The sequence below is a fragment of the Spinacia oleracea genome, chromosome 2 (assembly GCF_020520425.1).
Source record: "Spinacia oleracea cultivar Varoflay chromosome 2, BTI_SOV_V1, whole genome shotgun sequence".
NCBI lineage: Eukaryota > Viridiplantae > Streptophyta > Magnoliopsida > Caryophyllales > Amaranthaceae > Spinacia > Spinacia oleracea.
The window spans coordinates 46,925,937-46,951,907 of NC_079488.1; the positions used below are offsets into that span (position 1 = coordinate 46,925,937).

A 25,971-nucleotide genomic window follows, 5' to 3' on the forward strand; every position below is an offset into this window, starting at 1 on the left:
ACAAAACCGGATACCCATGACCAGACCGGATTAATCAGGTACCCGCTAATATTTTCGGATATCTGATAATATCGCTAGTATTTTCGGATATCCGACATATCGGATATCCGCTAATAAACACCGCTAACTCACATGGGAAACTCCGTTTGCTTGATTTTGTTGAGAATTACTCACATCACATAAAGTAATAGGACAAAAGGTATTTAAGGGGAATTGGCAAAATCTCAGTTTTAGTAAGAGTCCCGTTTAAAGCAATATTGATAGAGTCATTAGTCATAGAGCCATGTGATAGACGCAACACAACAACCATAAAAAAAAAATTTAAAAAAAAATTAAAATTCCCTAGTTAAACAATACGGAGTAACAAAGTACTCCATATTCTAAACCAATGTTTAGGGATGTCAGTGGGGCGGGTTTCGCGGGAGACCCGCCCCTAGAGCTGGCAATGGGTTGGGTTGGGTCGAAATCAGGTCGACCCATTTATAAACGGGTTGAGATTTTCCCAACTCAACCCGACCTGTTTAATTAAACGGGTTGAGATTTTCAACCCAACCCAACCCAACTATAAACGGGTTGACATGAAGTTGACCCGTTTAATTTTTTTTCCCACTTTTAATTGTAAATTGATTTGACTATAGAATTGCGAGGTGATTTTGTTATTGTATATCTCATTGCAAAAAGTAATTTTTCAATATGTATTTGACATGAATCAAAACGTCAAGTAATTATTCAATGTTGAAAGGAAAATGAGAAATAAAATCTTTCAAATCACATTATACATATATATATTACATACTTGCTTGCACTTAAACGGGTTAGACGGGTTGTTTTCGGGTTGAAAATTTCAACCTGACCCAACCCATTTAATTAAACGGGTTGGGTTGGGTTGACCCATTTAATTAAACGGGTTGAAAATCTTGACCCAACCCTTTATTATTGGGTTGGGTTCGGGTTGGGTTGGTGGGTTGGGTCAATTTTTGCCAGCTCTACCCGCCCCGCATCTGCCCCAAGTAGGTGGGGATGGAGTTAGGTTTGGCGGGTGATGGGACGAGGATGGGTATAAAAATCGCCATGGGTGATGGGGGAGGGTGTGAATTTTGTGTTGAACCCTCCCCATCCCTGCCTGCCTCGCCCCATTTTTATAAAATTAAACCTTAAAACCACCCACATTTAAAAAAAAAAACTGGGTTTGAACAAGAAATCAACAGTAGAGGTGGATCAAGGGTTTTTATGGTATATTATAAAACGGAGGTAGTAGAATATTAGAGATTTTTATGGTATATTATAAATGAAAATATTCTAAACGTTGAAATAAGACACCTAAAATAGAAAACGTAAAAAAAATAAAAAAAACAAAAAAAAACAGCCGGATAGAGTATCAATAAGAGTAACTTGCGTTATTGATACGAGCGATTTCCTTCAATAATTCTCAAAATACGCTACTTTCTAACTTAATTCCCACCATATTGTCCACGTTAGCAAGGGAGAAAGAAAAGTATGCCATCTGAGCAAACTGTATCTCAGATGGCGGTTCAATGGTATAAACCGCTATCTGAGTTAGCGGTTTGCTTTAAAACAAAACCGCACGGTTTTATAAGTTTTATTATAAGGGGTTAACCGCTACCTGGAATGACGGTTCATTAAATACATAAGCCGCTATTTCAGATAGCGGTTTACCCCTTTAAACCGCTGTTTCAGATAGCGGTTTATTGTAGATTTTATAGAAAAGAATATTGACCGGTTTTCTTGCTGACGTAGACGGTAGAGTGGGAAATAAGTGAAAAGATAGCGTATTTTTAGGAATTTACGAATCTTCAAACAATATTCAAGAAAATAGCTCTTATTGATACTGACATACTAATAAAAAAGTTATATTTCCCCCCTAAAGCAATTGTACTTTAATGCAATAGTTTTAAAGAAGAAGACACTGTGTGAGTCATCCTCCTCCTCAGTCCTCACTTTGTCAGTGTTTAGTTACTGTGACTCTGTAACTTTGAAGTATTCCTATCAGACTATCAGGTCAGTGAGTTGTTGTTACAACTGGAAGCGTCCTCTTCTCCTAGCTTTTTTGTGTTTTGTCAAGCAATTTTCTTCCATTCTTCTTGTATTTTCTTTTCTTAATCAAGTCAGGGAGGAAAAGGATGGATTCATTGATAGTTGGGTCATTTACAAGGTCTAATCCCCACAATTTTCCAGCTGCTCTTCATATTCCTTCACTCAGAAATTGTAAGGGTTTTCTAATTTTAATTTTAATTTTAATTATAAAGTATTATTGTCCTGAAACTTTGCATTTTGAAGATTGATTTTAATTACCGGGTTTGCTTAAAATAGGCCTCCAAGATGTGGGGTTTTATGGGATTCTGCAAAAGTGGAAAACCCTTGACCCACCTCTACTGTTGATTTCTTGTTCAAACCCAGTTTTTTTTTTTTTAAATGTGGGTGGTTTTAAGGTTTAATTTGTTGTATTTTGCTAATTTTATTTACATTTTTGGAATGTGGGTTGAATACGGAGTAATTAAGTTGTAGAGCTGCATGATGCTGTTACTAGATTAGTCCAGTATAATATGGCTGCACAAAATCATTATTTGTTGTAAAATTCAATAATAAGCTTCATTTTGGGGTAAAGGGATGTAGTTTCAATTGTTCTTCCTTGTTTGTAGACAAAGCGAATTCGGAACTGTAATTAGTTTTTGGTAATTTAGTTCTCCCTTCAATTCAAATTACATGTTGTTTAAGGTTATTTTACACAACATAATAGACTGGTGTAGTATGTATTGATGTTCCCATCAATATTTATTTTATTACTATGAGGGGTAGAAAGCAAGTTTCATTGTAATAGGAAGCTGTCTGATTTTGATAGACTATGTATTTGTGTATATAAATATATTTGTAATACAATAATTAGGGTTTAGCAAGGCTATGTTTAGTAATTAAATAAACTAATTACAAATATAATTATGTACACAAATGTGTACCCTGTCAGATTTGATAGTCTCACTGATATTCGAGTTAATAGTTTTGCTGTTTTATTATCAAGAAGTGCAGAACTTGGCCCGAAGGTTTTTTATGTATTCTTTTTGTGCTAGTGTTTTGCTGCATAAATCCGGCAACATGTTCAATACGATTGAAACTTACGATTACACTAGTGAATAGAAAACAAGATCCTTCCGAGCCATTGAGATGGTGCCTGTAATCTGGCACCAAAGCTTTTTAACGTACAATGTAGTATGAAACGAACCTTTTGGTTGTCTGCACTTTGCAAATGGTATGTGTACTGATGTTATGGTTGATGTTTTTTATCTAGCAATCCAAGGCTCGAGGTGTAAAGAATGGAGTCCCTTGGAGGGAATTTGCAGTGTGAAGTACCAGCGATATTTAGTTGAGGGTCACACTGTAACTGACCAAAAGAAGTCTATACTGTGCCCAACTAATTGTAGGAAACGCCTGGTGGTTGCATGCGGAGGGCAGCCGCTTGAATCTGAGCCAAACGTTTATGATTCCAAGAATCTTTGGAATTCAGTTACTAGTTTTTTGGATGCCTTTTATAGGTTTTCAAGGCCTCACACGGTTATAGGAACAGTTGAGTTCTCTACAGTTCTGACCTTTTCATTGTCTTACTAACAAGTAACTATGTTGTATCTCTGCCTTATTTTTATTTACTTATATGCCTTTTCTATTGAATTTTATAATCAGTTATAACTTGAATGTTTTACTGTTTGATGACAGACGTTGAGCATAGTGTCAGTTTCACTACTTGCAGTGCAGAAGCTTTCTGATTTATCTCCTGTATTTTTCACTGGAATGTTAGAGGTAATGCTGGATATATGTGTTAATTGTCCGCTTTAACCGGTTAGCTTTGGAGTCTCTTCTCTGTGAGTACATGCTTCTTCTGCTCAGTGAAGTATTTGTGTTTCTCTTCAGGCCATCATTGCTGCTCTTTTCATGAATATATACATCGTGGGATTGAATCAGATATCTGACATAGAGATAGACAAGGTAGGGACTTGGAATATCTCGCCTTAATTTCATCTATTCGCATTATAATTATCTGTTTTTATCCTTCATACATAATAGAATATGCTATGGAGAGATTAATGCTATCTCTATAATGATGTTAGTTCAGTTGATATAGATACTATCTGGCGATCTTAGCTCCTACTAGAACAGTTAGATGAGGTATCTAACTCGCATGGAGCTGCTTTACTACATACCAGATCTCAAAAACATACATCATATTCCTGCTACCGAATCTTTTATTAAGAGCTAATGCTGGCAACATCGATACTGTAATTTAATTTGATATTCCTACTTATTAATATGATTCAACCACATCTTTATCAGTTTAGGCTGTTTAGGTTTATGGCTTTATATATATGGACCTTTACAGACCCTGCTGTTGGTAAGATCCATATTGTGAAGTTGTTCATTTGACATGAATAATGTGATCTAATGTGTGTTCACACGAATATGGTTTCAGGTTAACAAACCATATCTTCCACTGGCTTCTGGTGAATATTCCACAGCAACTGGCATCTTCATTGTCACATCATTTGCCATATTGGTAAGAATCTCTAATCGCCCTGCTGATAATGAAGACATAATTTATGTTGGCCTAATAGATGCTTTCAGCCTTGTGGGTTATATACATTACAGACATTTACTTGATGATCTGTATTTTTATGTCCCCCTTTTATTGGTTGCTCTTTCCATCTTCTTGTAGACATTACATTGTCATTCATGTCCATGCTTTGTATGTTCTTCATCCCAAAATGTTATCTTCATCTATGTTCATTGCATTTTAGGTTTCCTTTCTCAACTCCAAGTTCGAATTTTCTACATTTCTTAGTCTCTTTGATCAGAGTGATCAGACCAAATCAAGAGTGTGTCAAGATGAGGGAATTTGGAAGGAAGGAGAGAAGAGGTGGAGTGAGGAATCGGTTTTTTTTGCCTGAAAAGTAATTATGTTGGACTAGGGAAGAGGAGGAAAGGGAATAAAGACCAAGGAGAATCCATTTTCCTTCTTTGGTAAACTAAATCTTTCCATATCTAAAATGGATTAGGAAGGAAAATCAGTTTTCCATGCCCTTCCTTTCCTTCTTTGTGTTGTTGAAATGAGAGAATGATGTCCTCCCTCTCTTCCCATTTCCTGTTTATTCCCCTCTCTCCTCTCCTCTCCAAAGCTATTAGCCAAACAGTGTTGTCATTACCAATCTCTTATTTCAACACCAAATGATCCATTCCCGTATTTCTACAGTTGACCATCCCCTTCATATATTATGTTTTAGGATCACTTTCTCCAAACTATATCAGTTTGGCTCATTTCATCGACCCCTATGTCTGCCAACGTATGCATCCAATACATTATAAGCTAAAACTAGTCCAGCATTATGCGGCAACTGCTTCTGTATTCTGGTTTTTGAAATTTTCTGTGTCCCTAGTATAACTGGACCAACTCTAAGAGTCTCAACCCTTTTAGTAGAGGGTTGTATAGATATCCAAGACAAGGCATAACTTTGAACATTGTCTGATCCCTGTATGATCCTTTGCTCGTTTGAGACCGATGTTGTCAAATCCAGTCAGTAAAGGTATGTATCTGTCTCAGTTTTGAAAATTTCAGTTCGAGGTTTGATCTTTGAGAGATGAACTCCCTATTCCTCTCCACACTTTCTCATTGTCACTGGTTTACAAGGTTCAGCATCATCAAACTAAGGCTCCGTTTGTGTATCCTAAATTTTCAGCTTGAGGTTTGATCTTTGAAAGAAAATGGAAGTGGAAATGAGAGGATGAATGGGAGATAAGAAAAAGAAATGTAAGGGAGTAGAGAGGAAAATGTGGAATTCCTTCTTTACAAAAGGAAACTCGAGAAAGTTGTTTTCCATCAAAGGTAGATCGGAAATCATTTTCCGGGAAAGTGTTTTCCGTCAAAAGAAAAGAAGCCTAATAGAGAAGAACAACTTCTAGCTGCTACTACCCTTGTAAGGAGACTGCTTTTGGTGGCAACCACTTAGTTATTACCTCTTACCTGTTGAAAAATTCTGAAAAGGGAGTGTATCATGTATGAGTGGATACCATCTAGCTTCCCATTTCAGGTTTTAACTGCCTTGAAAGTTTTGGGTAGTACTTTACCTACAAAGCAGTAAAGATAAGAATTTTGTCTTCTTTATTCTAAAATGATACATTGATACTTTGCTTGTTTACTGACATATCAACCTTAGTGACTACGTATTTTTATGTTTTTTGGTAACAAGGAAAAGTTGAGGGTTTCTTTCAGGTGATTATAGACTTATAGGCAAAACTATTTCTTGAATCATTTAACTATTTTCTCATTTATTTGTTTGTCTATCATGCAGAGTTTTTGGCTGTGGTCAGTTGTGGGTTCATGGCCCTTATTCTGGGCTCTTTCTGTTAGCTTCGTGCTTGGTACAGCGTATTCAATAAATGTAAGGTTTAATGCTTAAAGTGGTTTGTCTGGGACATGTCTGTGATGCTTGGTTTTCCTTGTTTGTTTGGTGGTTGACTAATCAAACAATGGTAGTTCAGTTGAAATATTCTTGGTATGATTGGTGTGATCATTGTTCCACAACAACTTATTTCCAGTCTGTATCCATTTAGTACAGGATGGTAAACCATCTTCTTTTGCATCTGGCTGCTAGTTTTGCTAGCTTTAAAAAGCTAGCTGATATTTGTTTTATATGGACTGAATATTTAACTGCACTTCTGAATGGGGAAGTTCCTTGAAATATAGCTATGCTATTAAGTGAATGGTTGATATACAAGATAATTGTAACCCATTAGTTAATTAGATAATGAGTTACTATATAATGTAACATTATGTTTTGCAAATAAATATATAAAATAACAAAAACACATTTTCAAATATTATTATTATTCCTCGTTTAATCATTTCTCACAATAAAACCATCAGGTGGTATCAGAGCTATCTTGATCTTTCGGGCCTACTTTTTTGTTAGCCTAAAAAAAAATACTAATAATAATAATTTGAAGCATGGCTTCATCTAGTTCAGCAATTCCTTCTGCACTGCACCACTTTTCACGGGAGATAATTACGATTTTTGGTGCATCAAAATGAAGGCTTTGTTGACTGCTCTAGACTTATGGGAAATAGTTGAACAAGGATATATTCTTCCCGAACCATTAACTGGACAACAATTAATTACTGGACAACAAAGTTTAGTAAAAGAGAAAACCACAAAGAATGCTAAAGCAATTGCATATCTTCATTCTTCTATTCGAGAGACGATTTTTCCACGAATCATAAACACTACTTCGGCAAAGGAGTTGTGGGATACTCTCCAAGAAGATTTTCATGGCTCGGAAAAGGTAAGAGTTATTAAACTACAAAATTTTCGAAGAGACTTTGAGAACTTAAAAATGAAGCAATCTGAATCAATTAAAGATTACACATCTAGAACCATAGATCTAGTAAACCAAATGAAAATCTATGGTGATGATATTTCTGATAAAAGAGTTGTTAACAAAGTACTTTGCAGTCTTGATGGTAATATTTCCGATAAAAGAGTTGTTAACAAAGTACTTTGCAGTCTTGATGGTAAATTTAATTCAATTTTATGATAAATTATCTCCTCAAGAGTTATTTTGGTCTTTACAAGCACATGAACAAAAGATCTCCGGTAGATGTTCATCGGAGGGTGCTTTTCAGGCAAAGAATAAACAAAGATCACAAAACTTCAAAAATTATAAGAATAAGTCAATGTCCAAAGAGAAAGTTGGTACAGGAAGAAAAGGAAAAATTTCACCTTGTGGAATATATAATAAAACAAACCACATGGAGAAAAATTGCTGGAATAAAGACAAAATACCGTGTAATATTTGCAAACAGTTTGGCCATGAACAAAAAGATTGTTGGTTTAAAGACCAGCAGGCCAAAGCAAATGTTTCTGAAAGTGGAATATTTGAAGATCAACTATTTGTTGCATGTCAATCCTCAGGAATCAACAAAGATGTGTGGCTAATTGACAGTGGTTGCACAAATCACATGGCAAACAGAATGCATGTTCATCGACATTGATACTTCCATGTACACTCCAGTTAGAATGGGTGATGGCTCCATTATAGAGGCAAAAGGCAAAGGAACAATAGCGGTACAGACAAAGAAGGGAGCACGTTATATAAAAAATGTCTTGTTTGTTCCTAATCTTGCTTCAAATTTGTTGAGTGTTCCCCAGATGATGCAAAATGGATACTCCATTAATTTTGAACATATATGATCAACAAGGGAAAGAGATTGCCCAAGTTCAAATGCAAAATAAGAGTTTTCCTCTTTTATGGAAAAACCCAAAAGAAGAAGTAAATAGAATGGAGCATGATGACTCTTGGTTATGGCACAAAAGGCTAGGCCACTATAATTTTCGTGCTTGACAACTTCTCCATAAAAAGAATATGCTTAGAGATCTGCCACTCGTGACCTTAGAAAAACAGGTTTGTGAAGGGTGTCAGCTGGGGGAAGATGCATAGAGAGTCATTCCCACATAATCAAGCATGGAGGGTAAAAGAGAAACTTGACTTGGTACATACCGATGTATGTGGTCCTATGAGGACACCCACTGATGAGAACAACTAATATTTCATCCTATTTATAGATGATTTCACAAGGATGCAATGGGTGTATTTTCTCAAAGAACGTTTTGAAGTACCAACTATTTTCAAGAAATTCAAAGCCATGGTTGAAAATGTTTCTTGAAAATCAAAGTGCATGTAGAATGAAAAGAATTCGATCCGATAGAGGTAAGGAATACACATGAAATGTGTTTGATAACTTTTGTGACGATGAAGGCATTACACATCAGCTTACGGTTGGGTATATTGGAGATATGACTAATAGTAGATTAAATTAGAATAGCTTATCTTAAATTATGTCGTGGCGTGACACCAATCACCGCCCTAAAGTTGAATTTGCCCCGCTACACACACGGACTCATGGCAATCAACCCCCAGGGTTACACGACTCTTCATATCCGGTGTGGACGGATACGAAGATTGAGAACACCCTTAAACAATGCCCAGAACAATGGTAGATTTTGTGTTTTCATTTTCGGAGAGGATGAAGAGGTTAATTTTCTGTGTCTCCGGAGGAAGAATCAATAGCCTTTAAATAGGCCGAAAAGATCAACAAGAATAGAAGGTTATTAATTGGTCATCAATTTGCCATAAATGGAGGAAGCAATTAAGGTAATAACGGTCAACAAATCAATTAGTTGACATTACACAATCAATCCAATAATTAAGGTCAAAAATTGATCATTCATAGTAAGAAAGACCACATTATAATTATGGGAACTTTAATTCTTTTGAAGCAACATAATTTGGAGTTTTCAATATAGACTGATAGGGTATAACTCCAACATTCCCCCACATGATTCAAAAGAAGATAGGCTTTATTATAAGAAGATGTTCTGGGCAAGGGATACTTAGTTTTACAAGTATCAATGTCTTGTGGACTTGAATTGATACCTAGTGCATACTAGTATGTCATACAACCATGTAAGGTAGAATTACCCTTGAACCTTGCATGGGGATTGTAGTAACACAACAGCGCACCAAACTTTTCTCAAAACAAGTAGTGTTCTCGCGAACTTTAATAAGTCAATGCCCCACATATGCCTGGTTTTTCATGAACGCTCTAGAGGTCCTAGCCTAAGGAACCTCATAGGGGATTGGGCGTAACCCCCACATTCACATAGGTAAGTTCATCAAGTTTGTACTGTCACAAACCACCTTCACAAGGCTATGCACTTATTAAGAGTTTTGGCTCAACCTTACACATATGACAGTAGAAAAAGTACTACATCACTTTAAATTATTAATAGGAATGGTTGTAGTACAATACTTGAGTTCTTTTGTGACTTCGTTTGACCCATTGAACTTAGTTATTTCTAAGACGAGTATCAATCACAATTTACTCCACATAGGCTTCATACCCATTCCTTAATGCTGACTCCAGCACACAATTTATACAAAGGCCTTTGATGAGAAAATCTCAATATTCCTCTCATTTTCACACGATATCACAATTTTTTTTTTTCCATGATCAATGTCCATGCCTCAAGCATGTATTCTAATCACATTACGAGCTATCTCAATTATAGTTTGTAAGCCAAAACACATGGAACTAATGGAGTTGGCTTTACCAACAATGGATCTCACATATTCCAATTAACTCATTGTACATGACAAACCAACATACATAATAATATGTAAATAACATTGTGGAGAAAAAGAAAAATTACCTTACCCCCACAATGAGCTAACATCCAAAAGCTTTTCTAATGGTAGAATCCAATGACATTGACACTCAGATCCATAATAGAATTATCACTTTCTATTAACCCAAATGGACATCTCAAACATACTCGTTTGACCATCATCCCAAGGTACATTTCAGTGATTAGTGAGAACACTTTACATTCTCCACCTGCAACACAAGATTGTCTACATATTCTACTTACCACATAAGCAACATTAAGTCGAGAACCAAACATAAAACATTAGACCGTCAAACAAGTTAGCATATTCAATTTATGGAAGACAATTTCCGCATAAATTTCAACAACAATATGCTAGTAACATACTATATAATGATGGTCACTCTATAGGAAAATGGTTATTTTACCAAGCACCACATATTCTAGTTTGGTAGTAACTATACCAACTTATTTAGTGTTTGGTCAAGTCGGACATGTACTTCTGCTAATCATAAACATGTAAGGAGGTCAGATCGGTCTCACCTAGACCTTTGACATGAATTATTATACCTCAAGAATCAAGTATATCAAACAAATATATAAATATATATGACTTACAAATTCACTCTAACAAACTTCAAAAGTTCTCATGAATTAACTCTTATAATCCAAATTCCCCTTTAGCCCCCACACTAACGGGGTTACTCGTGACATAAACTTAGTAAATACATCACAAACACCATATCCATCGATAGCAAGCTTAGGAAATAACACCATAGACTCATACTCATTTAGTTATGACTGGATAAGCAACGATGAATCAGAGGACAAAGATTGAATGCATCAATCACAAAAAATTTCGAGTAAGATTATACCGGAAGCGCACACATTGTCGTAATCATACAGATAACTTAAAAGTCCATTCTGCTATTAGTATATTATCCTTCAAATTAGACTTATTGCCCATTTTGGATTCCCGTTACTAATAAAAGTTGCCCATTTTCCTCAAATACTACTCACAAAATCCCCCACATTGACCAACACAAAGTGTTGACAGAAAATACCACGCAAAAGAGATTGCATTTTATATGAAAATTAATTAGAGTTTGACACAAAATAGTTTAAATAAGTAAACACTCCTTTTATATAGTAACTTGTGCAAATTGAATGAGACTCAATCTACGTAAACTTGACTAATCGTTTGATTTTGGTGAACCAACACCCTATTGTTTAGAGCCTTAACTATGCTCCTCGTATTCCTGTAATATTATTTCATCGTAAATAATATAGTGAACAACATCACCGGATTACTGCATATGTACCATCCAACAAAGGTTAATCACATCAACTTGCTTATAGCTGTACCCAAAAGATGTATCATTAGCAAAGGTTATGAAAAAGGAGTAATCCAAAACCATGATCCAAAAACCAGAAGGGTTGGAAAAACATATCAATCAAGGAATAAATAAGGAGAGAAAATCATGAAAATAATCTTAAACGGAAGAAAATTCATTAGACATTAATATGGTTGTTGGACGGAATCAGCCCACTAATTTCGTCTAAACGTACAAACTCCATAAACTGCTAAATTTTCCAACAAAAAAATAATAATAATTAAGAAGTTGAAATTCTTGAATGGTATTTGGAACCCTGTAGAAGTAAAATCACCGGTTATCAATTTGATCGAGTCTTGAACACTTCATTATTCGTCTTTCATGTTCAGGATTAATAAATGCATTACATCAAAATTATGATTCCCAAATACTTAGTACGACACAATTGGCACCAAAGAATCAAATTTATGGAACATGCAATATAATGTGACGAAGACTAAGAAAATCTTAGCCGCACAAATATACACTAAACGTATACGGCAATATATATTCGCTTTTGATATTATTATTATCAAACCCTTGAATATTATAACGATGAAACAAACCAAAAACCGTAAATGTATGTTCCTTGCGGTAGCGATTGAATCGAAATGATCCTCGTAGCAACAAAATACGTTTTAACGCAATACTATTAGCCATAATAATAAAAATAAAATTCAACTTTAGATTATTGGAGATATGACTAATAGTAGATTAAATTAGAATAGCTTATCTTAAATTATGTCGTGGTGTGACACCAATCACTGCCCTAAAGTTGAATTTGCCCCGCTACACACACGGACTCATGGCAATCAACCCCCAGGGTTACACGACTCTTCATATCCGGTGTGGACGGATACGAAGATTGAGAACACCCTTAAACAATGCCCAGAACAATGGTAGATTTTGTGTTTTCATTTTCGGAGAGGATGAAGAGGTTAATTTTCTGTGTCTCTGGAGGAAGAATCAATAGCCTTTAAATAGGCCGAAAAGATCAACAAGAATAGAAGGTTATTAATTGGTCATCAATTAGCCATAAATGGAGGAAGCAATTAAGGTAATAACGGTCAACAAATCAATTAGTTGACATTACACAATCAATCCAATAATTAAGGTCAAAAATTGACCATTCATAGTAAGAAAGACCACATTATAATTATGGGAACTTTAATTCTTTTGAAGCAACATAATTTGGAGTTTTCAATATAGACAAACAGGGTATAACTCCAACAGGGTACACACCACAACAAAATGGAGTATCTGAACGTAAGAATAAAACAGTTATGGAAATGACACGATGTATGCTTTTTGAGAAGAAAATGTCAAAACGATTTTGGGCGGAGGCTGTAAATACATCCGTGTATCTTCTGAATAGATGTCCAACTAAGGCAATGAGGGATAAAACACCATGTGAAGCATGGACAGGCGAGAAACCTACTGTAAAACACCTTAGGGTATTTGGCTCTTTATGCTACATACATGTTCCTGCAGAAAAGAGACACAAATTACAAGAGAAGGCAGTGCGTGACATCTTTCTAGGATACAGCTCGCAATCCAAAGGTTATCGTCTTTTAAATTTGAAGACACGAAAGTTGGCGATCAGTAGAGACGTGGAAGTGGATGAGAACTCCTACTGGAACTGGGATGAAGAAAAAGTGGAAAGGCAACCTGCAATACCTTGGAATGTTTTCGAGAACAATGAAACACAAGGGCAAAATAACAATAATGAAATTCTACGGGATATGTTACCACCAGATTCTCCTAGAACGCCACATGGATCTCCTAGAACTCCAAATAATGTCGAATCTTCTCCGGATTCTGTAAATGCGCTGACTTATATAAAGATAATGCATCGGCTCAAGTCACCAAAGTTCAATTTAAATCATGTTATCTTGCTATTTATGAAGCTTCAAAACATCAAGAATGGAGAAATGCGATGAAGGAGGAGCTAAAAATGATTGAGAAAAATAGTACTTGGGATCTCATAGAGAGACCAAAACATAAAGATATAGTTGGAGTCAAGTGGGTCTATAGAACCAAACTTAATCCAGATGGCTCAATTCAAAAGTTCAAAGCAAGGCTTGTTGTAAAAGGATACTCTCAACAATATGGTACTGATTACACTGAGACATTTGCTCCTGTCGCGAGACAGATAGAATAAGAATTTTAATCTCCTTAGCTGCTCAACATAAATGAAATATTTTCCAGATGGATGTAAAGTCTGCATTCTTAAATGGCTATCTCCAAGAAGAGATATATGTCGAACAACCAGAAGGGTTCGTTATTGAAGGAAAAGAAAATCAAGTTTATAAGCTTAAGAAAGCGTTATACCGGTTAAACAAGCTCCACTAGCTTGGTACAGCAGAATTGATGAATACTTGCTGAAGTTTGGATTTGAAAGAAGTCCAAGTGAACCCACATTGTATGTAAAGCATACAAAATCAGATTTGATGATTTTATCCCTATATGTTGATGATTTAATCATTACGGGAAATAATGAAGCAATGATTGCCGACTTCAAGAAGCATATGAAACAAGAATTTGAAATGACAGATCTAGGCTTAATGAACTTCTTCCTTGGTTTAGAAGTAAAGCAAACAAATGAAGGCATCTTTATAACACAGAGAAAGTATGCAGAAGCTATCCTAAAGAAATTCAAGATGGATAAGTGCAAAGTTATGTCAACACCACTAGCTATAAATGAAAAACTTTCTAAAGAAGATGGAGCTGAAAAGGCTAATCCTAGCATTTATAGGGGTATCATTGGATGCTTGTTATATCTCACAGCTTCAAGACCTGATCTTATGTTTTCTGCAAGTTTTTTATCAAGGTTTATGCAAAACCCCAGTCAACTTCACTATTCCGCTGCAAAGAGAGTTTTAAGGTACCTAAAAGGCACTAAAGAATTAGGTATCTGGTACAAACCAACTAAAAGTTCGGAATTAGTTGGGTACTCTGATAGTGATTGGGGTGGATCTATTGATGATATGAAAAGTACATCAGGTTATGCATTTACTCTAGGAAGTGGAATATTCTCATGGCAATCACAAAAACAAGATAATGTTGCTCAATCAACAGCTGAAGCGAAGTACATAGCTGCTTGTGCAGCTGTGAATCAATCAATTTGGTTAAGGAAAGTGCTCAAAGATATGGGGAAAGAACAATGTACTCCGACAAAATTACTTTGTGACAGCCTATGTAACACGGAAACGGGTACGGGGACAAATACCGGGACGGGTACGGGGACGGGAAACGGAAAAATCAAATTTTCAAGAAACGGGTACGGCAAGGATACGGGAAAAAAATCCAAAAAAAAAATAAAAATAAATAAATCCTTCATTTCGTACCTGAACCGTGCCGCAAATGTGTATAATCTATTGAAAGAGAGAGTTTTTAAAATGCATAAATCCTTAAAGAGTGTTACAAACCATAGGCATAAGTCACAAAGCAAAAAAACGAACGAATCAGCACTCCAGCAAGCAATTACAATAGAGGTCAGATACATTATTAGTCTTTGAAGTATCATACAACACTCCAGGAACCTTATTTGACACAACATTAAAGTCAGAAACTATTATTAAAAAGGGTTAGAACTCCAGGGCAATATATCATGTATTGTACTAGTGTTACCCAAATTTCCAGAGATGAAGAGCCGCCGGTGGAGCAGTCTAGCAGAGTAGAGATTGCTAGTGCTCAACCGGGTTTCTCCCGAATAGAGGTGGAGAGGAGAGAGAATATTAGTTTGGAGCTTAACCTAATTTTTTGCCTTTTTTATATGGGTACTTGTATTTGAGGCCCAAAAGTATCTGAAACGTACCCAAAAATGATGTTGACCGTACCCATTTAAGTTGACCGTACCCAAATTTTGGATACGAATCTGGTACGTATCCATGAGGTACCCGTACCGTACCCGTACCCAAGAGGTACCCGGTACGGATACTTCACGAAACTGCCGTACCCGTGCTTCACAGGTGACAGCATGTCAGCGATTGCTATTGCAAGGAATCCTATATGTCACAAAAAAACTAAACACTTCAAAATCAAGTATCACTTTGTGAGAGAGTCTCAAAGAGAAGGTGAAATAAGTTTAGAGTATTGCCCTACACAAGAGCAACTCGCTGATATATTCACAAAGGCATTACCAAAACAAAAGTTAGAAGAACTAAGACTCAAGCTTGGGATGCCAGAATTAAGTGTCAAGGAGGAGTTTTAAAATTGACACTTACTATGTATAGCTATGCTATTAAGTGAATGGTTGATATACAAAATAATTGTAACCCATTAGTTAATTAGATAATGAGTTACTATATAATGTAACATTATGTTTTGCAAATAAATATATAAAATAACAAAAACACATTTTCAAATATTATTATTATTCCTTGTTTAATCATTTCCCACAATAAAACCATAAAAATTCAATAGAACATGAACATCTTGAAGCCCATGTACAATTTAATTTCAGTTTAATTTTCTGCAGTTTCACAAGTTGGATGTCTTATTGCTTTAAAGTTTATGAACTTTTGTGTGAAGTGGTAATTCTTGTATGGTATTTTCTTATAATTTCAGCTGCCAATGCTGAGATGGAAGAGATCTGCCGTTGTTGCCGCAATGTGTATCCTTGTGGTTCGGGCTATAATTGTTCAAATTGCTTTTTTCCTGCACATGCAGGTGCTGCTTTGATCCTCGTCATAAATTTTGTTGGTATTTGTATGGCCGTTCTGTATGGAAAACTAGCAAAACTTGTCATATACTATTAGAACAATTGACTTCATATAGTTTCCATAAAAGGGGTGCCATTTCCCTATGCTTAAACTTCATTAAATTTTATTCTTCTTTAATTATCACTAAAGATGTTTGATTTGTGTGAAATTACTGCAGACACATGTCTTTGGACGACCAGCTGCCTTTTCCAGGCCTGTGATTTTTGCAACTGCATTTATGAGTTTCTTTTCAGTAGTTATCGCATTGTTTAAGGTAAAACCCATTTCCATTTAGAATAGTGATTCGATCGATTGATAACTGCTGTGTCAAGAACCAATGTAGAAAATGTGATTCAGCTTGTCCATATTGTATCTTACCTATAGAACATTCAGGCAACTAAAGAGACTGATTTATTATAGGTGGAAGTAGATTATCATGATTAGAACCAGACTTTACATTCGTTCACTAATGCATAATTCTTGACCGTCAAAAGCTTTTTCTGCAGAGTATGAACTGCCCACATATGACTGAGCTCTTTTGGTTCAGGTGTTTTTGGTTTTGGTGTGGCTTAAAAGACAACTTAGTTGCTAAAAGGTCTTCTATTAGAATGACTTAGAAATGATGTATTAACGGCCATGATGTATAATGCTACTCTTGTGGTTCGTTAATATCCAGTAAAAAAAATTCTCAATGATGAATGCTCAAGTCTAGTAACTCAGTTTGAACCACACTTTATGTAGGACATACCTGACATGGAAGGTGATAGAATATTTGGTATCCGATCATTTACCGTACGATTGGGACAAAAGCGGGTTAGTTTTGAATTTGAAATACACACAAAAATTAACGTTTGCGAAGTGCAATGTACAGACTTCACAACTTTATTCTATTATTGCAAATGTGACAGGTATTTTGGATTTGTATAGCACTACTTCAAATGGCTTATGCTGTTGCCATCATAGTTGGGGCATCATCTTCCTTTTTCTGGAGCAAACTTATCACGGTAATGTACAATGTGCTTCAGATCTCTATTCTGAATACAACATGTCAATTATATCATGCGTTAAAGAGGATTTACGGTCCTTGGTTTCATGCGTTAAAGTGAAACTGGCATGTAAATTTCTCTGTAGCTTGTTTAGACTTGTCTGTTTTAATTATATTTGCTGGAGACTAGGGTACAATTCCCTGTGTATCATCGCTATCTTGGTCGAGAATGAGATTTGCTGGTTGTCATTGCTTAACTATTATGTAATGACAACTAGCGTATTCACCTCACCTATCACCATCGATCAGTGAAATCCCATTTATATTCATTAAGGCTTTTTTTCCGCCTCTTTTAGTTACCGAACGCCACAGTAAATTGATCTCATTCACTTATATGGATGACCTCTTTGGCTACATGATTTCTCATCTCTAGTTTCATAGTTTTGAAGTCAATGAGATACGCCCTGAAATGAAAATTGTACAAGTTGACATGACTTTTGGAAAGGATAGCACGAATACCCTACCCTTACTGTGAATTTGAGGGTTCAAACACTAGTATATTGGTTATTTGGATCTCAAAGAAAGAAACATCAAAGTGCAATGTCTAGGCCAGGCCTAGTATATGAGGATGATTCTTATCGAATTTGTGATAACGGGGACTAGGGCCAGAAAAAAAAAAGGTTTGACTCTCATTTCCATTCTTGTAGGTTGTTGGTCACGGTATATTGGCCACAATGCTGTGGAGAAATGCAAAGTCTACTGATCTCAGCAGCAAAGTTGAAATCACTTCTTTCTACATGTTTATCTGGAAGGTAAGGCTGTAACCTTTGTCATCTCACTGTACTGCTTATTGCTTCAAAAGCGCCACTCACTGATCCAAAAAAAAGAAAAACTCAGACCTTGCCAATGTGCAATTTTAACGCCACTGTAATGAGAACTAACTTATGCAGGAGACATCAGTACACAACATTGTTGTTAATTTTGTTATTTTGTTTTCACTGATAGCCATCTGAATGTTCATTTCTGGTTGCAGCTATTTTATGCAGAGTATTTGCTGATACCACTCGTTAGGTGAATTGCCAAGCACGATGGAGATGATTTTCTTCCCCGGATTAGTGACAAAGTGTACATATAGGATTTTTCTTTATTGAGGGGGAGGGGGAGGGGGCATTAGATATTAAACTGAAATCATACGAGTATTGCCATAAATATTCGAATTTTATCTTAAAAGGAAATGTCAGCTTCAATTACTGTCATTTTCATTCTCCTCTGCTGCATTTTTTTTTTCAATAACTTCCTGAGGCCGAGACAGAAACTTTGTGAAACAACAAAACGGTATTTTTCTCCTCGCCTTACTTTCACTTATTTATAAGCGCAAGTCTAATAAGATCAAAACAAGCTAAGTTCAGCTCCTTTCTTGATACTACCAAAGTACTTGTCAATCACTTAGTTCTGAGGCTCTAATATTAGTGTGGATTAGGTCCATGCAAGAATAATCGATAGTATTATTCTAAACTAGGCTTGGTTATTGGACGGGTCAGGGCGGGTCACTAGCGGGGTGGGTCATACAAAATTACAGGATTGGGTCAGGGTCGTAAAGGTCAGGGTCGGGTCAGGGTCATAGCCAAAAGCTAATAGGATTTATAGCGGGTCAGGGTCCTTTGTGTTATATGGGTTGATCTTCAATTTCCTGCTAGATACGATAATGAACAATACGGAGTAGTTACCAAGATCAGGAACTTCGCAATTGAGTTTATTCATTGAAAGTTGAAGAATCTTACTGATTTTAAACTAAGAACAAATTGAGTTTATTCATTGAAAGTTGAAGAATCATTTAATGATTATTCTTTAAACTAAGAACATATAGCAAGATAGTGTAATAATTAATGGCTGCATAGGTATGCATCTATCTCTAGATGCATATGAGCTAAGACACACTACATTATACATACCCATTTTTTCTCTCTCCTCTAACCTTTCCCATATTTATCTCTCTTTAAACCTCCAATTTGACTCTGATGGATTTCACAGTGACGGTTACTCATGCGATTTCGGCGAATTTCTAGTCGGATTCGTCGAATTTCTGGTAAGATCTGTCGAATTTTTGGTCGGATATGTCAAAATTTGGTAAGATCTGTCGATTTTCTGGTCGAATCTGTCGAATTTCTCATCGATTCCAGCGAATTTTTTATCAGATCTGCCGAATATCTCTCTCCTCTCTTTATGTCAATCCATGTTTATTTGTATGAAATTCGTGAGTTTCCTTTGTAAATTGATCTTTAATATGCATTTATTCAAGGTTCATTTGCTGCGAATTCGTGTTTAATAATTTGTTAGTTTCGTCACCAAATTTTATTGTGACTTTAATTTACATATTGTCGTTAATTGATTTCGTGGTTGGAGATGTTCAAATTAATATATGTAGGTGTTCATTTTTTTTTGAACAACAATTTTATGCTGCGATTTTAGATCTATCACCGTTCATGTTTAATTTATAAAGTTCGATTTTCAGAATTGTAGAATGAACTACATTTGGTAACTTAGTATTGTGTTGGTGTTGTTGTTGTTGTTGGTATTGTTGTTGGGATTGTTGTTCGTGGTGGTTGTGGTAGTTATTGGTGAAATATTAATTTTGATTTTGTTATGTTCAGTTTATAATTTATCATGTTCAACTTATAAAATATGATGTTCACAACTAATAACACTTTTGTGTGATGTTCAGTTTTTCAACTCTCGTGTTAAACTTCTAAAGAATCATGTTAAACTAAATTCAACTTATAAAACTGATATGTTCAACACTTTGGTGTGATGTTGTTCAACAAAATTTAACTTATAAAAATAATATATGTTCAATACTTTTGTGTGATGTTCAGTTTCTCAAGTCTCATGTTCAACTTATAAAGAATTATGTACAACAATTTAACCTATAAAATTATGACATCTTCAACACTTTGTGTGATGTTCAGTTTCTCTAGTCTTATGTTCAACTTATACAGAATCATGTTCAACTAAAAGGCAAGCATCAACATTAATAAAAAAGCATCAACATCAAACAACGAGCCAAAATCATTCTTTAAAATAGATGTTCATTATTCTTTACTAAAAGATCATGTTCATATTTTATAAGCAGGTGTTCATTATTCTTTACTAAAATATCAAAATTGGCACCTTCTAAATATTGTCATGTTCAGTTTATAATTCATCATGTTCAACTTATAAAAGATGGTGTTTAATTTATAAAAGATGATGTTCACAAATAAGAACACTTTTGAGTGATGTTCAATTTTTCAAATCTCATGTTCAACTTATACAAAATCATGTTCAACTAAATTCAACTTATAAAACTAATATATGTTCAATTACTTTTGTGTGATGTTCAATTTCTCAGTCTCATGTTCAACTTATAAAGAATTATGAACAGAATCATGTTCAACTAAAAGGCAAGTAGCAACAGTAATAAGCAGATGTTCATTATTCTTTACTAAAATATCAAAATTGGCACTTTCTAAATATTGTCATGTTCAGTTTATAACTCATCATGTTCAACTTATAAAAGACGATGTTCAATTTATAAAAGATGATGTTCACAAATAAGAAAATTTTTGTGTGATGTTCAGTTTCTCAAGTCTCGTGTTCAACTTATAACGAATCATGTTCAACTAAATTCAACTTATAAAACTATCACATGTTCATGAATAAGAACACTTTGTGTGATGTTCAGTTTCTCAAGTCTTATGTTCAATTTATACAGAACTATGTTCAACTAACAACATTATGATTTTCATGCAGGAAGGAAAGGGTTAATATGAATGCGCCAACAAAAGAAAAAACCCGAAATGGAAGATGTGGTATTAAGAGAGGCTGCAAGAATTGAAGGCAAAAACAACAAGAAAAGAATCTGCAAATAAGGAATCAGATAGAAAGAGAAAAAAGACCTGTGTAGCGAAAAAAGTGGAACCCGAAAGGAAAGAAGCAGGAAATTTAGAAGCATATAGCATATAGAAATAGAACTAAAATAGAAGAAGCATATAGAAAATTAGATGAAAAAGTTCATTTTTTGAACATGAATGTTCATTAAGTTACTTTAAATGTCCATTTGTTTGTTCCTTATGTGTGCTTGCAGCTTACTCAAATAATGAGATTTTTTTGGGGAAAACAAGCGTTATAAAAAAATTTAGAAAAAAAAATTAGAAAAAAAAATTAAATTTTTTTTTTTTAAAAAAGGAAACAGAATAATGCACTAAAAAGGAAGGCTGAAACTGCTAAAACAAAGCAGTTGGAGCTCATATGCATGCAAAATTGCATGCATAGCTATGCAGCCAAAAATTTGGGCAAGATAGTGCATCATAATCTTATTACTGTTTTCTGTGGTATATTGTACAACATAAATCTCTGGTACCCTTGATCTATAGACAATAGCCCTAACTGAGTAAGTCCAATGGGTATAAGGGTCGGGCCAATTTTAAAAGAGTCTTGACCTTTTATCTTTTTATTGGACAGGGTCCCTTTAGGGTATTTGCTTATAGGGTTTTTATAGGGTCTTTCTTAAAGCCCAATAACTTTAAAACAAAAATATAAGGGTAAATAGTCAATACATGGCCAGCTAAATATTTAGTTGTTTTGCTTTCTCTCTCCTCCCCCATACGCCATATCTGAACTTATTGGGACTTATTGAAACTTATTGGAACTTATCTGAACTTATTGGAACTTCTTGAAACTTATTATTATTATTATTATTATTATTATTATTATTATTATTATTATTATTATTATTATTATTATTATTATTATTGTGGGAAAACACCAAAACGTTACAAGCTTAACAAGCTACAAAGATCAAATGAACTACAAGAAGTTGGAGGGGAGCCGAGATACAATCTGGGCCCCCACTCCTCTAGCTATGGCGAACCCGATCCTGCTGAAAATGTGGGCAGCTGCCCGAGCCCCAATGTCTTGAGCCCTGGAGTACGTCTGGACCCGCTTCAGCAACGAAACAACCCATTTCTCTAATTCCCCAAAAGAAGAGAAGGAAAAAGGAAAGAAACCGTAACCCAAAGCCCTACAACGTGCCCCATACTTATCCTGCTTCCGCTGCGCTGCAACCGCCACAACCCGACCCGGAACGAAGCCTGACAACCCAGATTGCGTCATAGGGGAAGACCCAGTCAAGTCAACACACACATCCAGACCGCCATCCCATGAGTAAAGCAGTATATCTGCAGGACGAAGAGCTCCATCACTCTCACTAGTCAGCCCAACATCAACCTCCTTGCGAGCAGAAATCCCCGACCGATAGCAAATATCCAAAAGGGTATCACGAACAACATTATGTCGATGTTTGATACCCACAATCCCAGCACAAGACACGGCATGATCCCCATAAATGTCCCCTTCGAAAACCCGAGAGCAAGCAGAACACGGCGTCGAATAAGAGAACAACGGAATACCCAACCGATAGCAAAGAACCGAACGATAAGTCTTACCGTTCATAGTCTGGCCTAACCCCGAGATGGGGACTGCCCGCAACCAAGCCGAGGAGTGATCCCCCTGCTGTGATTTCCATAGGGCAACAAGACGCGAAGATAAGGAGTAGGCGGATTCCGCATCAGCAGTAACCTTCATGAAATATATGTCTGCCAATTTCTTCATGAGTCTGGGGGCAGCGATCTCACTAGGGCTACGCATAAGGTCGGTCTCCACGGTCCTATTGAAAAGACCAAGAGCATCGTCAAAGGCCGGTCCCGGACCATCAACACCTGAAAGCCGAAGAAGCGAATCCTGCAAACCAGAAGACTGCAAACGGGATGCAAGAAAAGCATAATGCCGAACATCACCAGCTGAATAAACACCCAATCCTCCATAAGAATAAGGCAAGGTGGAAAGGCGCCATTGCCAGTCACCGAACCCAGGTCCCGAAGCAGTCACGATGCGCTCTAAAGAAGCCCGCAGAGCCACATCAAAGGATAATTGGGCCGCTTCGAAAAGATGAGGCGGACAAGTGCGCATAGCAAAGTAGAGTTTAGAAACTCCAGTACACGCACGAAGAAGCAACAACTCACACTGGGGATCATTAAGCTTGGCTACAGCATCCATCAACACAACAGCCTTCGACACACGCTGCGAAACCAAAAAAGTTTTTTCCTGCACATCCCTAGGATATCAAGATACTGCTCAATAGCCATGCTTTGTTTCTTTGCCAATGCTTCCGTGCTGCTCCTCTCAATAAGCACATTCTTGCCCTTAAATTCATTGTGTGGGTCACTCATTGTAGATAGATCACAGTTCCCAGTAGGTTTTACATAGTAATGCTCCATTATTATTATTATTATTATTATTATTATTATTATTATAAATAATAATAAATAATTATAAAATTACAATATTAATAATAATAAAAAAATAATATTATTATTAATATTGAAACTTATAGAAACTTATTGAAACTTATCTGAACTTATTGGACTTTATTGAAACTTATCTGAACTTATCTGAACTTATTGGACCTGAAACTTTTTTTTTTTTTTAAGGTGTACATAACGCACCCTACCCTGTCCATTAACCAGGTTTATTCTAAACCACTCAAACACCTATGTCAAACTAAGAAAAAAGACAGTAGGAAAATAAGTTCAATTACTGTGTATCATAGATTCATAGGGATGAATGATGATAGTAACAATAGTTGATGGTGTGACAAACTCAAATGAGGTTAGTAACCATGTATACCCAGTTACTGATACTTCACAGACAACAAGGTTAACCACAATGCATATACCGGAGTATTGATGAGTTTATCGACCAGGCGACTGATTTAGATAGGTTACCAATAATTGATAACAAATTCCAGATTTGTATCATCTTCCATATGGTTATGGACTATGATTTGCTGTAACCTACATATATTAGCTGTCTGGAATATTTTGTATGCAAGACATTATCATGGGATTAAGTTTGACAAAATCTCTTGTCCCACATTTTATTTTGATTTTGTATCATAATTAATTTGATAATCTATCTTGGACTGAATCAAATTCCAGATAATTTATTTGTTTAATTAATATCCTGTCCACAGGTTGTCATTTGTCAACCTAAAATTATTAATTTATAATTCAAATTTATTTACTTTAGTCCTTATTGTTTTAGAAGGTAGTGCCTTGGTGCAATAGGTCAAGTGTCTACTTGCTATCGGCTATGTCACAAGTTCCATCCGAGAGTCTTGTGCACTGGGTACGACCTTTGTTTTTTTCTTTTTGAACTTTTAACAAATTGTTTTATCAACTATTTTCCTAAGAAATCCCCTGAAACTTCTTCAAATTAACCACAATTCTGCAACAAATGAAAATATTAGAGCTTGGAAATTTTTATGCTGGAGGATGTTAAAATTGGTTTTTCCACATTATCTTCAGATTAAGACTCTTTTTTTGTCGGGCACGTAGTAATTAACAAAATTATAGTTTGTGAGAGTGAATTATATGCATATGTTTCCATCTTTGATCGAGATTTGTTCACAAATCATCTCAATTTTGTAGCTAAATTTTGTTTTAACATAATTGTTTGAGCACACTAGTTATTCTAGCCTAGCTGCATTGCATGGTAAATGTCGAAAAATATTGATAATTTCTAGTATCATAAATGTGTAGATATGGGAATTAGGCTCCCATCTGCAGACCACAATTCATATCTTAGCAGTAGGCTTGAAGGAGAGTTTTATTTCGCGAGATCAGATTCAGGGAACTGATTAATGGATCGAGAATTCGAGCAGCAGAACAAGGGAGCTATCAGGACAACAATATTGATGCAGAATTGTACTTTCAAACATCAGGTTAGCCAAACTTTTCCTCTCATTGCTTTAATTAAGGTCATCATATTCAAGCTCTATCTTCTTCTTCTTCCTCGATCTTATTCTTGTAAATTGCTAAATGTAGAAAAGTAATGGTATCGTGTCTCATTCCTCATACTGCTTGGCTCTGATTCTGGTACTTGAAATCTACTGTATTCTGAGAAGTTAAGCATTCATATATTTCATTTTTCCCTCAGAAGTTTAGTTTCGGCGCTTTGGATATAATACTCTTGCAGGTGAAGGAGCTACATAGGCTGTATAGTATACAAAGAAGGCAAATGAACGAGCTAAAACAAGAAACCAAACAACCAACCGCAGATTATCAAAATTTCTTAGAAAATTATTCACCTTCTGCAAGCAAAGGTGGGAGTTGCTCAACTGATACTGCTGCTTGCAGATCATCAGTAGCAAACTATTTCAACCTCGAAAAGCATATACGCCGGGAGGACAACTGCTCCAGCCCTGTGGGATTCGGTAAGTTAAGCATCAACGGTGGTGATGGTGATGGTGATGGTGATGGTGATGGTGATGGCGATGATGAAAGTAGTAAGGTGGTGGATTTGACATTAAGCATTGGTTTTGGAGGAAATAGCAGTAGCAAAAAGTTTTCTACAACATAATAAGGATTTCATTCCTGTACAAAGCCAAGCACCTGAATTATTTTTTTCTTCATGTTTACAATTTACACTTTCAGCTTAGGATTTCATTTGTTGAATTGAATTAACGTTTAAGTGAGGCAAATAGGAACTAATATTGTTTTATGTATATATATATATTTTTTTTATGCTAGGGCATCAGGTAATCCAGAGCCTACTAGACTCTGACTAATCTAGATTCAAGCCGAGTAAGG

The 25,971-nt window shown here is 35.7% G+C and overlaps 2 protein-coding genes across 6 annotated transcripts; both read left to right on the plus strand.

Annotated features, from left to right (window-relative positions):
- Positions 1–1,894: 1,894 nt before the first annotated feature.
- On the plus strand, positions 1,895–18,692 carry LOC110785014 (homogentisate phytyltransferase 1, chloroplastic). 2 transcript variants are annotated; one of them, XM_021989456.2, is made up of 13 exons: positions 1,895–2,019; positions 2,131–2,226; positions 3,305–3,579; positions 3,727–3,810; positions 3,922–3,996; positions 4,478–4,561; positions 6,351–6,440; positions 16,166–16,267; positions 16,478–16,573; positions 17,041–17,112; positions 17,208–17,303; positions 17,992–18,096; positions 18,318–18,692. In XM_021989456.2, the coding sequence occupies exons 2-13, from the start codon at positions 2,142–2,144 to the stop codon at positions 18,357–18,359; spliced, it is 1,206 nt and encodes a 401-aa protein (XP_021845148.1). In that variant the 5' UTR covers positions 1,895–2,019; positions 2,131–2,141; the 3' UTR covers positions 18,360–18,692. The 2 variants fall into 2 exon arrangements, with proteins under 2 accessions (XP_021845148.1, XP_021845146.1); XM_021989454.2 differs by having other exon boundaries at positions 1,895–2,226.
- Positions 18,693–23,693: 5,001 nt separating this feature from the next.
- On the plus strand, positions 23,694–25,904 carry LOC110784998 (uncharacterized). Of its 4 annotated transcripts, XM_021989440.2 has the most exons (4): positions 23,694–24,508; positions 24,922–25,103; positions 25,207–25,257; positions 25,358–25,904. In XM_021989440.2, exons 2-4 carry the CDS (start codon positions 25,023–25,025, stop codon positions 25,739–25,741), a joined length of 516 nt encoding a protein of 171 aa, XP_021845132.1. In that variant the 5' UTR covers positions 23,694–24,508; positions 24,922–25,022; the 3' UTR covers positions 25,742–25,904. The 4 variants fall into 4 exon arrangements, with proteins under 4 accessions (XP_021845132.1, XP_021845131.1, XP_056691454.1 ...); XM_021989439.2 differs by having other exon boundaries at positions 23,694–25,103; XM_056835476.1 differs by lacking the exon at positions 25,207–25,257 and having other exon boundaries at positions 23,694–25,103; positions 25,319–25,904.
- The last annotated feature ends 67 nt before the right edge of the window (positions 25,905–25,971 follow it).